This window comes from Balearica regulorum, chromosome 18 (assembly GCF_011004875.1).
Source record: "Balearica regulorum gibbericeps isolate bBalReg1 chromosome 18, bBalReg1.pri, whole genome shotgun sequence".
Lineage (NCBI taxonomy): Eukaryota > Metazoa > Chordata > Aves > Gruiformes > Gruidae > Balearica > Balearica regulorum.
The window spans coordinates 4,659,507-4,676,705 of NC_046201.1; the positions used below are offsets into that span (position 1 = coordinate 4,659,507).

A 17,199-nucleotide genomic window follows, 5' to 3' on the forward strand; every position below is an offset into this window, starting at 1 on the left:
TTAACAATTTACTGGAATCCTTAGCTTCTCCAGCACAAGAAAACATGGGTTGTATCAGTACATTAGCAATGCAGCCTTGCCACATCCCTATTGCTTCTATATTTATTATGTAGTAAACTAGTACACACCTTCTAGAGTTAGTCAGCATACTGTCATTTCTTTTGCAAATCTGAGCACAAAACCTGCTGAACAAATTACGATATAGGTCTCCAAGAAACTCTACAATACAAAGAGGCCTGGTATGAGGAAGTAAAGAAAAAGCAGAACAACTTTTACAGTGAAAGTTCAAGTACTTCCCCGCTTCTGTTGCCTTTCTTCTATTGGAAATTACTTCATGCTTGTGTGTGTTGTCAGCCATTCATCCCAATTTATGAAACCTAAGTGTCTGCAATCCCGAGCTCCGGTAAAATATTAAATTCAGAAGACAGGAACCAGTCTTATTTCAATATTCTTTAACTCTTTCCAAAGACAAACACATCTGTAGGTTGGCTAAGGATCATTCTATACAGTGGCTCCTGCACAGGTGGGGTGAAATACTTCTTCCTCTAACTTGTGCATTACTACACACTAAAGCTCTAAAAGCAGCAAAAAGAATTGCCACTCTCTAGAAAGTCTCACCAGACATGAGTTATCGTTGACCCATCAAAGTTCCCCAACATATACTGCAATACAACGGCACAAAAAGCACATTTGGAAAAGCATTTTTTCCCCCATAATGATCATTCCCTTGCTATCACTGCTACAGCTCCAAAACCTCACAGTTATATATCCAACACAAAACCAAACTGAAATACTATTTTGCACAAATTCTCCGATTCACTACAACAGATGAACCCCAAAACTCCAAGCAAGGCAACTCTGCACAGTGCCTGCCTACATACGCCAGAGCTTAAGCCTGGAGACAGAACCACTGCACTCCAGATAATTACTGCTATAATAGGGACCTAGAAGTTTCCTTAATCACACAGTTCCAATCCAGTTACAAGCTTGGAAATGCTGATCCCTCTGAAGTGACTCTGGCACTAGCCGAGAGTCTAGGTATATTCAGAGGTGTTGAAACAACAGGAGCAGCCTGTTGCCTTCTGTACAACTTAAGTTTTCCAGCTGTCCTTGGGCCTTGCCTTACCTGCCAACACAGTATTCCAAGCCAAAGTTACAAAACAACTGTGAGTGAGACAAAAGAAAGATAGTATCTAGGCCAGCCCGCACCACCACTTAGGAATCAAAGGGGAGTTTCAGATTAAATATGACCCTGAGACAGGAAACTGCTATTAAAAAAAAAAAAAAAAAAGAAAAAATAGGACACAATGGTCATTCAAAGGGCCCTTTTGTATCTAGTGTCAAAAAGTATTTTAGTAGCAGCTTTTATGAGCTAAGCTCTGGGGAAACAAGGAAGAAACTTGTTTTCAGAAACATTAAAAAAATTGCAATTACGCAACCGAACTTAATAGAAAAATTTGTATTTAAAAAAACTACATTAAGCTTAATTCCTCGATATAATTATAATCAAATAGCATGCTATCTGCTGTACAGCTGCATCACTTTGTGAAGTTTTCAGTTGACTGGACTGCAGTATACAATCAGTTACTCCACCCCAGCAGCTATCCCAGTATTTTGCAAGAAGATCTAAACAACTCTTGAAGGAGAAAAAAATCATGGGGCTTTCATATTTAACCACATATCTTAACACTACAATTTCTGCAAAACATCTCACAGCAAGTATGGGTCTGCTAATGTTTTGACATCATACATGAATTATAAAAAAGCATGCTATCCCAGATTCTTTGACATTTTTAAGGGCCAAACCTTGTAAATCCATCGAAATCTTCAAGGTAAGACTCAGCACTGATACTGAATAGCTAACCTTATGTAAAGGCAAATATTCCCAGAAGACTTGCAAAATAAACTGGTTTGGAACACACAAACCTGTTTAGGTTTGGTTTTGTTTTGGGTTGTGTTTTTTTTTTTTTTTTTTTTAAACAGATACCTACAGAAATGTCAAAGGACATTTTACAAAGTTTTTCTAAAATTGTGCTTAAAATCACCTATGTAAATTTAGGATAAATATAATTTTATATTCAGCAACTTCACAAGACAACTTTTTTAGTAGCAGCAACAGCAGAATGAGCAGTTTCTAGGCATTTCAAATAGATCTTGAACTAATGGGATATATTAAGGTAACAAAAACTATAATTTTAGATTTGCAGTGAATATTAGCAGACTGCATTAATGGTTTTGACATTATGTAATCTCCGAAGTAGTGCATCAGATTACAATGGTAATTACATTAAATTCTTAATGACACTGTAGCATTACTACATTAAATACAAGCCAAAGCAGTAAAACCAAAATAATCGTATGCTACTTAAAATATTTCCATAAAGCAAGGTTAAACAACCCAATTTTAAACAGTCTACGCACCACTGCTTTTAATGGAATATGTATTTAAAAGTTATGATAGAACAGTTCAAACGCAGCTTAATAAGTTTGACAACATGTAAACTCTTCTGGAAAGAATGTACAGGAACTAACTTGCAGAAGGAAACAAAACCAAGTACATTTCAGATCCCTGAAAAATTCTGACCTTAAAAAGCATTTAGTTTTAAATTACAATGGCTCTGAACATTAATGAGTGACTAGGGAGAAACTAGTTCAATAATACATACAGATTAATTTACATATAACAAATATAGATTTACCTCACATTGTAGTAACAGTTTGCAGACTTGCTACATTTTACTCTTACCTACAACAGAAGTATTTTTAGACAGTAGTAACTGTAAACCTGCGTTCTAGCTAGACAACCTCAGACAGCTCAAAATTAATAAAAGCAGAAAAAAAACTTCAGGCCCAAATAGCCATCTTTGTTAACCTGTGTGAATATGCACAAAAAAGTCCATTCATTTTGCACTTTTTCACGTTTAAGATTACTTGAAGCAATTGCACCAGTGAATCCGGAACCCTGAAGCACAGAAGTGCTAAGCAGGTGATTATCCAGCTGCAACACCAAAGTTTGCTTACCTATAGTCTGAGTAGGTTTAACAGAATTGGGTTTGTTTTCTTGAGGGAGGCTTTCAGAATTTCGTGTTGCAAGAGGCTTAGCTATAGGAGCTGTAGACTTGTCATTTGTGTCTCCTGTCCAACGAAGAGTAAACTGAAGCGTAGGTCCCTGAGAAAATGTTTCAAATGGAGGCAATCTCTGTGTGCGGGGAAATCAAAATAAACCAGCAGAATTAGTGTCTTCCCATGTACAAAAACTATCATGAGAAAATATTGACAGAATGGGGACAGATGTAATTTTTTTCATCACCAGAAGTCCTTGTGTTTTTGACATAAGCATACACATTTAGATATTATACTTTAAAAAATAAAGCTGAAAAAAATGACTATGCTGCTTCCTGCACATTATTGAGCAACCAAGTCATGCACATAGTGTGGCACTGGGGTAGCACCTCCAGTATGGAAAACCTCTCTTACATTCTCCCACCAACAGAAAGCAACCATATCCCTGTCTCAGTTTAACAAAGTTACAGCAATTTACATATATATAGCTTTTTAAGCACAGTTACATGTGGGGACCTGCTCCTATGATCTTCCTAAAAGCTGTTTCTATCTGTTCAATTTTAATTTCTTGCACAGTTTAACAGAATCAGAAGCAATATTCCAGGTAAAGGCTGAACAGGGTAATAGAGCTTATAACTATATTTTTACTATATACTTTGGATCACCTCTACTTTTTTCCTTATTATGTAATCATATTGATTCACAAACACTTTGCAACCATCTAGAATTTTCATATCCTTCTGCTCAGTCACTTACAATGGATAGTCTCCCAGGACACAGGAGCATGTGGATATATAAATGCATACCATCACCTGCATTCACTCTATCACTGAATGTTGATTCTCCTACACTGACACACACTCTTCCTTTCATCACTACATTTCACCAGCATTCCCCGAAGGTATGTAAGATCACACCTACGAAAGCTCTGGGTTCCTCTTTCTTTCCCCAAAATATTCTGCTTCTGCAGTTTGTTCCTTTTGATTTGTCAAACTTCTATTTATTACAATAACAAACATTTAATTTGCCTGATAAGACAGAAATTCAGAATTCATTGAAAGAGACAGCTGCCATACCTACAGTAATTAACATCTGCGTGCATGAACGATCTAGTGTAGCCAAAGCTTTCCTAAACTGAGAGCTAAATTAAAACTTATGTCCATACATCCTGAAAGAGAAGTACCATTTCCTGTTCAATTTAATCCATTTTCAGAGGAACAGCCACTGACTGCACTTTGAATTATGTTCCACCTTAAGCCAGACCATTTTAAGTAGGGACAGGTCTTTCAGCCACTAAACTAATCCATACCTTCCCATCAAGTATTGTTTCCCATGTTGCTCTTTTCTTGCTAATGGGACACTCTTCCATTTCCTGCATGGCCACTTCATATTCCCCATCAAGAAGTTGCAAGCGCCTGTCAAGACAAAGTATGTATTATAAGTAAAGCAGCTCATTTTTATTGTTTGCCTATTAAAATGTAGAATATATTTCACAGTAACTAAGTTTCTAAAAGGTTGATTTTAAGGCAAATTTATCTGGCAAGTAAGTGTGAATCTTAGATACACACCATACATAACGAAAAAGCTGCCTAATGCCAAACATCAATGCAAAAGCCTCCATCCACGTGATTCCAAGAGATATAGGAAAGCTATTGTAAACACAAAATTAATACTATGATGGGAATCTTCCTGTGAACAAACAAAACCCAAACTGAATGACACCCCCTCCAAACCATCTCTTATTTATTCCTGCTTTATTAACAACTACTCTGTTCTAGCAAACCAAAGTGACTCTAATGAGGCCTCCAAAACTGAAGAATGCTACCTTTGTATCAGAGCCATGTTAGATGTAGCAGTCTGTTCAGTGAGGCTTGAGAAATTCTGATTTCTACTTAAATAGTTTTATTTTGTTGCCACTTGCTGAACCGCGCAGGAGAAGCAAAAAAGAAAGAACAGTGAATCAAAGGTATAGTCTCAGGAAAATGTTTCATGGATACGTGTGTTTTAAAGATATCAATGCAAATCAGCAAGTGATATAAATTTACAATACAAGCTCACTTTCCCAAGATTTTGTATTTTTCCTTTTAAGACATTACTTTCTGAAGCAATGGCACTGAATTCCTGACAACAGATCATAAGCTACAGAAGCATCATTGAAAATACATGATTTGTTGCTAAGTAGATAAATACCATGTGAATGTATGCAAACTGTTGCACAGTTTGAACTTGGGAATTATTTCTCACAGAAAAAGGCTGTTTCTGTTTCTAGACCCTTCAGTATTCTACACTGAAATATTTTTCTTTTACATATAAACTATATCACAGCAGCAGTATCCCAGCAGAATAAAGTTATAAACACACCAAGTAAGCCAGAGACCTTTTGTTCTGTTTCTTGACAGCATCTTGCAAACACTGACTCCATCATTTACTCATTCTAAATGAACAGTAATAACTTCAAAAAGTAAAAAAATAAACATATAGACAGAAAAGATAATAGCCTTAAGACAATACTTTTCCTAGATCTGCATATGTATAACTCTTTTCCAGGCCTGGAGTCTGGGTAAAATAACCTTTTTCTCAATTTCTCCAACAAACAGAAGACTAACTTCAAGACATTAACATAAATGAATAGCCTATACTTTACAAAAATCCACAAATAATCAAGTTAATAGCTTGTATTTTGAAGATGGCTTTCCACATAAAGTAAAATTTTAAAGATTTTTTTTAAATACCAATTTTTACACATTCTTTGGTTCTGCTGCAAATCAGTGTCATTTATATAGCAGCATGGCTGAAAATGTCCTAGCTTATGTATCATCACTACAAAACCACCTAGTGGTTCATATCGTGTTTAGCACATTAAAGTCCTCCAGTGGAATTAAGTAGTAGAAAGGAACAAAATATTGCCCAAACTTCTAAGAAATACAGATTAGAGAAAGACATTTCTTAAAAAATCCTACTCAAAATATAAGACTTCTCAAACTGTATGTGGATAAACAACTATTTTGTCAGAATCACTTGGAACTATGTTTTAAGCAGCTTTTTCTTGAAGCTGTATTTATATTTTTACTAATAAATTATGTAGATACCTACCCCACCTGGGATCTACATTTGCCATGGATAGAACTCTTATTTTCATACACTGTATTCTGGCTGTGGCTGGTATTATCATCTTCTGCAGGACAAACAACTACCATTGTCCACTCACCAGGAAATGGTATGCTACTTATCTTCTGAACTATCTGGATTGCCCTAAGCTATAGTTTAAGTTCCCCCCCACTCCACCTTATTTAAATATATTCAGTAGTGGCAAGATAACAAATATTAAAAATATTTCACCACATTTAAACTGCATGACAGAGTAAGTCTATTATGATTTCAACTACTTGTTTGATTTCACTGTAGTAAAGGAGAAGTAACGTCATCTTCAGATACTAGCAGAGTAAGATCTGTGACTGCATCAGCAAGAGTCCGAGCATGGAGGAAGTTATGCCACGAAATACAATGTAAGCAGTAAGCATATTGCAGAGCAGTTTTTTTGTGTTTTTTGTTTGGTGGTGGTTTTTTTTGTATTTTTTAAATTATACCATTACTCATCTTTAACAGAACCACAGAAATTGCATCTGTCAAAGAACTGACAAGGAACAAACTAATGCATATTCAAAGGACAATACTCAATTCCATAAGATGGAATTATTTACAATTGTCACTGAACAGGTCTCAGTATAAAATGTGCATTATGAAACCTGTAGACTTTTTTTTTTTAAAAAAATGGAGACAAGCCTAAGCTTTTATTGTAAATATCAACTAAAAATGCCGTCAAAGACAGCCAACACTGAAAATAAAGAACCGATTTAAGTTTAATATTAAACAAATTCCTAACGATTAATGGGAACAATATTTATTTTGGATAATATTACCTGTTTTTATCAAATACAGTCATTTGTGCTACAAATGTCTTTTCCCCATCTTCACGATTTGAAGAGTTTCTTTTTCTTCTAGCTGGAAGCTCCTCATTGACATCTGTACATAAGAAATATGGTATTCAATTATTATATAAGCACAAATTCAAAAGATCAAACAGCTTCTATGTGATTGCAAAATGTAACTGGCTGTTGATTATGTCAGATGTGTTGTACAACAGAAAACACCACAGTATTTAATGAACAGCTCAATGGCAATGAAAAGAGCACTTAGCTTAATAGTAATCCTATTTTAGATATGTTCACATATATTTATAGTTTAGTCATATGACTGTCAGCATAAAGAATACGGGGTTTGACCTTCCTCCTCTTGTAGATATAAAATAGTCAAACAGTTAGTTTTTCACTCTAAATCCACTTCAAGGCTGTGCCCTGATAAGATTAAGAAAATAGCTTTTAAAAATTTGTTATTAAGGTATTCTCTTTACTGGTTAGTCATTTAGTTTTCATGAGAGACCACGATAGCACCCAAAGCTGAGTCAGTAGCAACTGGTGTTGCCGGAGGTTTAATGATAGTCACAGCGACCACAGGGCTCTTACATTATTCATCCCCCAACAGTGTTGCCTCATACCTTCACCATCACACATTAGTAAAGATTGATACTAAATTTACATAAAAACAGAAGCACAGTTTCTAGTTACCAACTGTATTTTAGCCACATCTTGAAAGAGACTGCAAACAAAAGAAAGCAAATTCAGTCACTCATCCGTTACCGACCCTTCTCAGAGTATGACCTACACTGCAGATCAAGACAACCATATGCATGCCTACAATATAAACTATGTAAAAGCATATTTAAAGATTGAAGTTACCAATGTTTTCATTAGTTTCGCCATTGATCAGTCCATTAAACTCTCTTCTTCCTGGGCGAGTTACTCTGAATAACAATGAGTAAGACTTCACCATATGGCTGTTGCTTGGTTCGAACTCATTGCTAGAAACTGCAAGCGATGGGAAGTTGCCTGGTTTTATTTGGCTGAGGTCTGGGTTTAAAGGCACCTGCTTTTTCCCGGTAGGAACCTGTCTTATCGGACAACTGACATCCTGTAGGAAAACAAGCTAAGGTTTAGGGTTTTAGCATACAAAGTAAAGACATTAAGTGTTAAAATTTATATCATTTATGAATTGCACTTCTCCTGCCACCTTTTTCAAAATAAGCCTTGTAACAGATGTAAATAAAAAAATCTGGAATAACAATCCCAGATTTTAAATGTAAAAACAGATATTTGAAAGTGTAAATAAAACTAGCATTTTATAATCACTTCTGGCAGCAGCCATCTTTCTCTAAGTGATTAAACACTAACATCAGACATTCAGAAAGATTGTAGAACAGTCATTAATACTAATTTAATTCTGTTTACCTAAAGAAATTAAATGTTTTGGTTATATATATATTTCAAAGGCTTCCTATCTTCTCCTTCCAATATTACAAAGTGCACATTGCGCTATCTGGGAGATAAAGAACCGCTTACCTAGGATTTATTATATGCAGTATCTCCCAAATAGACCATTTAACGCTGTAGTATTGGAAAAACAACGCAAGATGGCCGAAGTATGAAACTTGCAGGAAAACATTTCAAATAACCATCACCACCTCCTGCTTTTACCATATTTATCCATACTATAGCAAACAACAAAATTGGCTAGAAACAATATTAACTCTTAAAAACATGTCAAAACAGCTTAACATTCTTAGGGAAAATATATGAAGTTCTGACTGCAAATCTTTCCCTTTTTGGTTAAAAATTACAGCATGCATTACTAGGCCTCCCATATTCCCACAGCTGTGAAGATAATTTGCCAATTGGCATGAAACAAACATAGCTAAAACAGCAAGCAAATTCAAAGATGCTTAAAAAAGAGAAAGGGAAAAAATTGTTTATATTTCATAGTAGCTAAAATCTGCAATAACTGAGATGATAAATTTAAAAAACTAGGTACAGAAAAAGCAAGGAAAGACAAGACTTGGCAGATGGCTGGGGAATTAGAAACAATTACAACTCATTAGAGTTTAGAAATAAAAGGAAAAGGCATAGACTACTCAATGATTTTGTGATTGCCTGGTTTACTTAAGCCTCTGGACATCAAAACAGAATAGCTTCATGATGTGATACAAAAAAATTGAAGTAAAAATAGAGGTGGCTGAAATTCACAATGAGTGAATCTGACTTATAAGCAAAGTAAATTTAACGAACAAAGCGGAATTTTTTTAAACTTCCAGTTATTTCTCACAAAGCAGAGCAAAATCCACATATACATATATATTTTTATACATATATTTGCTTCTTAAGAATCCCTTACCCAATCAATAGAAAACAACTTGAAAAGGTTAGATCTTAAATTTAAAGACTAAATTAATCTCAACAGAAGCATCATTTCACCATTACCTTGTTGTATGTTAATTAGATGTTCCAGAATCAGGTAAACATTTTACTTTAATACATATTAATAGTTTGTCAAATAATTTTTACCTTTCGTTTCTTGTGGCAAACTTTCACAAGCAGTACTTCCAAGGTTACAGAATTTTGTTCATTCTCTGAGTTTTGTGATGGCTTATCTAAACAGAAAAATATTTCAAGTTCTGAAAAAGTGAAGAGCTATTCAATGGTGTAAATCTACCTGTAATGACTTTTTAGCCACAGGTACCTCCAGGTACAAAGAAATCTAGTCAAATTCTAAGTTTCAATTCTCCCCAAACTTACTGCAAATTCCCACTTGAGAATATATCCTACCTAGCTATTCTAATACTAGCAGATTAAAAAGTATAGTTGATCTCCAATGTTTAAAAGAGTAAGCTTGCTACCTTTGGCACTGCCAAAATCTTTTCATAGCAGAGAAAAAGTATATGGGTAGATTTAAGCAAAGTCAGAATACACATACAGATGAGTCAAATTATTTCCCATATTTTTTTTCTTTACAGCTTGCGAACCTAGGATTTGGTTGGCATCAAAACTTAAGATCCAGATGCTATCAGATAGGAAACCAAACCAAACCGATAAAGATTATACAAAGTTAAGTATATGCAGAATAGCTGTTAAAGGACTCTTGAAAGAACTTGGAAAAAAAAGTCTTTGAAAATAAGACTTGGCTTCACAGTCTCTGCATTATAAATTTCCTAGAGCCTGGAATCTTCAAGACAGCTACTACCAGCAGTATGATCAGCAATGCCTATTAAGAACTGCCTTACCAAATAAATTTCACTGTATAGGTAAGAGAACCTTTAATCACGTGAACTTATATTTATCAGGAAACGTGCCCTCATATGGAAAAAGAATAGAAAGATAAAACTTGATTATATATCTGGTTAAAAAAAAACAGTTTGTGGAAGAAATTCTGAAAAACAATTATCAACCAGAACTGAATGAATATATAAGAAGTTATTTCTGCTCTTTTAAAATCTTACAAATATCATTATGGGCTTAAGTTAAATGCACAATGGCTTCACCTGAGTCCATGTCACAAAGAATCTGACATTCAATGAGATGCTTTGTTATGCTCATCAGATATCAAGAGCAAAGCTTTAGCATAGCAAATAAAGACAACATAACCCATGTCTCTTCACTTGCTTTCCTCCTGACACTCTATCCACACTGAACAAGCTTTATGTTTTTCAGCTGAGAGAGAGTTCTGGTAACTCATGTAGAGACACTAGCAGTTTTATTAAATAAATGGATTGTTAAAAAAACTATTATAAACACAAGGCATACTAGAAATCTTCTTAGGAAACACAGAAACTCGGGGTGGGGGAACCCAACCAAAACTCCACCACACTCTCAGTTTCGAGAGTTTCTAACATAATTTCTATCCAGACAAATAAGCGTATTAATTGCACCAGCTCCATTAATTTGAGTATTTTCTATATTTAATATTCACTACCACACCATATAATACATATAATATAAGATCACACCATAATAGAAAAGCAGTAGGAAAATGAAGGTCTGTCAGCAAAATCTATGGAACAACTACTCCATCCACTATGTATTTTAAATTCCATACATGAGATTTACCACTACACACTGTCCTGAAAGGATCAGATTTAGACATTACATATCTGAATTTAAGACACATATCCTTTCCTCTACCTTTATTCTGTACTCCTTATTCTTATCACTAGCTGCCCTGACAGTCTCTTGTCATTTCCCAGCTTAAATACTGAAGGCAATATAGAACATAAAGTTCCTGAGAGCAGAAACAAGTCCATTGAGACAAGAAGTTCCAGAAACAGAATATTCCTCATCTACAGACTTGTAGAACTTTCTCCGAATAATATTACAGTTTAATAAAGAAATAATTCTGAAATCTAGACATTTGCAACTAACTTTCAAACGTCTTACTGAATAGATCTGGTTAAGCATAAGATACTTCGAGGGAATTTAACAACTTCCAGAAAAAAAGTACAAAACCTGTTACAGGAATTGTATTAGCTTTTACATCCAAAGACTAAGATGCCATTCAGAATATTTTTAACCAAAAAATTAGAAACACTACTTTATTTTAATGGATAAACAGCTAATTTTTTTTTCAGGGAAGTAAAAAGACAGTGAATTTACCCATGCCTATACAGCACAAAGCATGTAACTTCTGTTTTCATTAAAGGAAGAGAACCCTTCATTCTGGTCTATGAAGTCCAATATTCCAATTTTGAGAGGTAAAGCCTTACGTGCATAAAAGACACAATAGAATGACTGCAAGTCACTAACACATGATTTCCATTGCTTTTCTAATTGCTGACGTGGCCTTTGCCTCATTTCTAGGCTCTACTTGATAAAATTTATTTTCACACTTCTACTTTAAATTAAAAAACACTGAATCTTCTATTTGAAGGCTGAGGGTTTTTTTTAAAGCTACTTCAAACGCCCAAAAGACACAGTCCCATAAAACCACTTTCTTCTGGAACTCCTCAAGGTCTATTTCAGTTTGAAAGGATGACGACTTCTCAAAATCACTGTTTTGACTAAAACCCCAGAAGTCTTATCTGCTTGACATTACAATTACACATCATATTTAAAATACTATTGAAAGTATTGTAATTAATGGGACAGACTGAGTTTAAATAAGTTAAAGTGTGCATACAAACAGCAGAGATTCAAAATATTCAAATATTCCCCTCACAAATCTATTTTCACAGATGTAATGTCAAAGGTGCTATACAAATTAACAATATATTGAATGAATTGGCAAACATACCATTTTTATGGAAGAACCCAGTAAACGTAAGTTGCAAATGAGCAGACAAGCTAAACAGAAAAAAAGAAAGGCAATGTTAGAACAAATAAGTATTTTCTTCCCACAGCAGTCACTCCACTCACTGATGTTCTAGACAGACCTACACAAGAGCCAGAACTACAATGCAGCAGTCCATCTTTCTAACTTGGAAACTGCCTGGATATAGCAGTTGCCATTGATGCAAAGTTGTAGACCAGTTTTCTCTTTACAGACCAATTCTCTTTGAGTATGTCACGACTTGATATATTAAAAAAAAAGAAGGTGGTAGAGGTTTAAACACTACAGTAGAAGGGCATTGTCTGAAGACATGAGATCTTGCCTTCACAGGCAGGCAAACGCATTTCCTAAACATTCATCAGCAACAGAGATTAGTTTTGGTGGAAATTTTCTAGAACTTCACTCTGAACCATGCACTTGTTAAAAAAAAATAAAAATCAATATAAAGTACTTTAAGTTTGGAAAGCAGAATCTTTACAATGGGCAAGTTAAGTCTTAGAAATCAAGATTATCAGTCACATCAAGTCCACAACATCTATAACATGCAATCAAAATAATAATTGCATATATTTTGTTTCAAAGTATTGCAGCTCATAGCCTATTCTGCTGACTGTAGACCCCATTTTATTTCAAATTGTTAAATTCAGAATACATTTCAGCTTAAAGCAAGCATTCATAAACTTAGAATAAAATGGGTCTCAAAAACACTTAGAAAAATTCAAAAACTATGTACCTCTGAAGTATGTTGTATTGAACAAAATATCATCTATTATACTAGAACACCAGATACAATTTTGAGCACCTTCACTGACTTCTCAGGAAGGTACAACCTGACATTCAATGCCTATTTTTACACATAAACATTTCTGAGAGCACTAAGATGATTAGTGAAAGTGCCCGACAGCTTGAGCAGTCAAAAAACTGCATCTATTTCAACTTGCATCATTCAGCCATGTTACTTTTCCAGAAGAATTCTAAAGTACATTTTTCATAGCTTTGAAAGCACAACCCCATCAATATTCTGACTATTTTGATTCAACATGATCCTCATCCTTAAAAAGACAGCGTTTACCTAGCAACTATCCACAACATATGGAGCAAAATATAATTAAGAAAAATAATATACAGTAAGTCTAGAAAACCTTTTAGAACACGAAATTTATAAAATTGTTTCAGATTAAATTGTATCCAGCATGGTTCCCTCTGAAGCAGGCTAATTATTTGTAAACACTATGGGAAAAGAACACACCACAAAAAAACCATCTGAACAGGTCTTCACAGATTCTAGCACATTCTAAACTTCTAGGTTAGTTTTTGATATGTCTGGTTTTGTTTTAAGATGTCCAGAATGGTTTGCATTTCATGATCTATCAGAACATTAAATAGAAAGGTTTTGGTAAATTATCTGCAATCTTTCTACCAGAAAAAAAAAAAGAAAAAAAAAAAGAAAAGAAAAAAGAACACAAAGCCAACCTGTAGGACTAAACCAGATCTGTGACTGAACTGTCGACTAGAACAAAATTATTCTGATAGTGTAACAATGGATTGGTTAATTTCCATCCTATACACTTTCACAAAAAGCTTAGGTTTTTAACTCATACAGTTAAAAAGTTTGACTCAGTTTGGTCATCATCTATCACACTCAAATATCACAAACACAGCGTATGCTATATCACTTCTCAGTGAATAAGCTTTTTATACACTTTTATTTCAGCACTAGGAAACTCATCAAAAAACAACAGATGAGGGGTATTTGCCATGCTTTCTTTTTGCCATCATTACAAAGACAGGCTAGGATGAAAATGAACCAAAACTCATCGTTCCCAAGTTTCACATCTCTGCTGAACTTTGACTTTTGCCAAATACATTATAGCAAATTCAGCAAGAGGTCAGTATTTTTCTTCTGAAGCAAAGTAGTAGGACCTGATAAAATATGAGTTTTATCCAACATTTAAGTGTGTTATATAATTTAAACTCTTGTGGAGAAAAACTTAACATGATGAAACCAATAGGTACACTACTATAAAGGTAATTACTATTTCACTATTAGAAACACAGAGTTAAACCCCCTGCAAGTGACAATGCCATATGGAATTAAGACTTGAAATTATCTCTTTGTTAAAGAGGGAACACTTATTCAGATATAACCATGCAAAGGTTCAACATGAGATAAATGTGGGATCAGATAACAAAAAAAGTATCTCAGACTAAGCAATATTTCTCATGAGAAAATTAGAAGGGAAAATTGTTGTTACAGCCTTTAACGAAAACATTTTACACTAGTTACCCTATTACAGCTTGAGATCAGTAAGATCTTTTAAATACTGTTAAAAGCTTCGGGGTTTTTTACATAACTATGAATGTAAGGTTAAAAATAAAGTGCACAACCATAAAAATCCCAAATAGTATAACTTCATCGTATTTTCCCAAATCCACCTTTATTTTTTTTCATTCCAGCACACAGAGGTTTAGTTACTGACATAACTGACCGTCTTAAGAAAACAAAAGGTAAGGCAAATACCTATTTGATGCTTCTATACACATTTCAAGAAACAGCATGACAAATATTGAAAGTTTATCCTTATATTGCTTTTCTCAGAGTTTTTAAATGACCAGCACAGACACATTTGAAATGTTGCTTCCAAAAATCTTAACACACCAATTATCTTGCTTCTAATAACTATTCTTTATCACTCTCATTTTATCAATCAAAAAGACTTGATTTAGCACATGCATGTGCTCATTGGTACATAAACACACAAATATATATGCAGGACAGTACCTGTGAGATTCTTGTTCTCCCTTCATTTTCTCTACTTTTGATAACATGTCGTCTACTTTGAACGTTTTCCTGTGAAGAAAAACAGAAAGCAGAAAGAATAGTTTCACATAACCCCTATTCCCATAATATGTAACAAGAAAATTTATTCAGCCTAAATTTTTATTTGGTTTTCAAACTGTCTATATATACACAATTTTAACCTCTGTTCAGAAAGCACCCTTTTTATACCTTTTTAGGCCTAGTAGCACACCCATGTTGTTGGGGGACACAACTGCAATACAGCTGTCTCAAGCAGTACCAAAATAATACACAGAATTAAAATCAGACCTTTCAGAAGTAATCCTACTGCTCATAAGAAGTGTCATTTATTCAAACCTTGCAGTGAACACATCTAACCACATTTCAGCTTTGGTCAAAGGAAATCTTCCCACTTTAGTGACACTTATACCTACTGGGAATTCATGTGTAGGTTCTTCAGTCATTACTATTTTAATCTTGATCATAATAATGAAAAACACTTAAAAACCTAAGTATAACCCCCCTGCTTCTTTCTTCACAAAGTTATATTAAATGGACACAATACAAAGAACAATGAATTCTGAAGGTACTTCTGGAGCAGAGGGGGATAACGATAACCAATGACAATGTCACGCAGAATAATCACTTCAAATAATTTCTCTCCATAATTCTGACATCAGTCTGTTCATGCTCATATGTTTAGCCTGTCCTACCATACGTACAATTTAATGTTCATTGCTAAATAAAGTTCACTTGTGAGCAGAAGTTATTGGATAGTTTCTAGAATAGCCTTTCATTTTTTTTTTAAAAGGAAAATTAATGCTTGGGCCTAGATGCCAAGACTAGAGTGACAACGCCTAGGCTAGAGTGACAATGCAACAGCGCGAGGTGCCGCGAAGGCACCCTTCCTTTACATTTATACCTTAGAAAAATTTAATAAGAACATCATAAGCTGTTGCCAAAGAATGTATTTCTTGTGGGGGAACAATAATGACATGCTCTGGGGAAGTGGGAAGCATCATCTACAGAAATATCCTGACTTAAGAACACTGATGTCATACGTTGTCTACATTCAGCATGCAATGTATCTGAATGATTTAGCTACAAATCACATGGTGACTAAATAGCAACACTGGACAAGAAACACTACACAAGCACAGGGCTTCAGTCAGAGAACAAGGAGAAAAAATAATTATGATTTGTGTAGTAAACAATCACTGATTCAAAGCTTTACTCAGCCAAAGGTTCACACAGATGACAGATTCAAGAACTGACTCACCTACACTAAAACATGAGATTATTAAAACGAACGTTGCAATGCTCAGCTTTAAAGCAAGACAAGAACAGAGTAATTTGTTGAAAGTTTCAGATTCTAAGGTAAAAAAATCTCTGCGTGCACTTTACTTAAGCTCAAAATCAGCCACTGTTCCACAGAACAGCAAGTAGTACAATTATCTTTAGAAGGCTTTCTTCAAAATAAAGAATTGCTTAAAACAGCTCTAGAGCAAAGCTGTCTCATGATTGGAATACGAGCCAGAAACCAGCTAAGAGACAAACATGTTTCAGGAATGGGGGAAAGTTCAACAATCTTTCATAAAATATACTAGTACCTGACACAGCTCGCATTTAATATTTGTGAGCATGACTGATCCAGAAAGAACGACGACGACACCTTTCCTAATGTCAAACCTCAGGTTAGTTAAAACAAGAAGACAGTCCTAAAAATCTTTCAGAAAAACTAACAGCAGCAACCAAAAAACCCATTAACTCAAAATTGTTGCCTTTGAAATTAAGTTGTACAAACATTTAAAAAATACCAAAATTCCTTCAAAGTGAATTACTATTTTTATGTTAACATGTTCCCATGCATAACAGACAAAACTAATTTCTTGTAATAACCATCCCTAACACCCTGGATTTTCAAGGCAGCATTTACTTGTGCTGCAAGTATGCCCATCTTGTGCATTCCTTTCTCCACCCACTCTCACTCCAGTCAAGCACAGCAATAATTAACAAAGTATTAAAAGTCACATCATAGCAGGCCATTACTCTGTCAATAAAAAAATCCTATTATTCCTTTATCCAAATACTGTATGGGAATCACCTTTTATCAACGGTTAGTAACT

At 34.6% G+C, this 17,199-nt stretch overlaps 1 protein-coding gene across 1 annotated transcript in view; it reads right to left on the reverse strand.

The window, feature by feature from the left end:
* SUZ12 (SUZ12 polycomb repressive complex 2 subunit) overlaps positions 1 to 17,199 on the reverse strand; it is a 32,538-nt gene that overhangs the window by 8,953 nt on the left and 6,386 nt on the right. Inside the window, 7 exon segments of the mRNA XM_075771009.1 lie at positions 3,022 to 3,199; positions 4,373 to 4,478; positions 6,984 to 7,086; positions 7,860 to 8,091; positions 9,519 to 9,604; positions 12,238 to 12,287; positions 15,056 to 15,124. Coding sequence (XP_075627124.1) covers positions 3,022 to 3,199; positions 4,373 to 4,478; positions 6,984 to 7,086; positions 7,860 to 8,091; positions 9,519 to 9,604; positions 12,238 to 12,287; positions 15,056 to 15,124 — 824 coding nt within the window.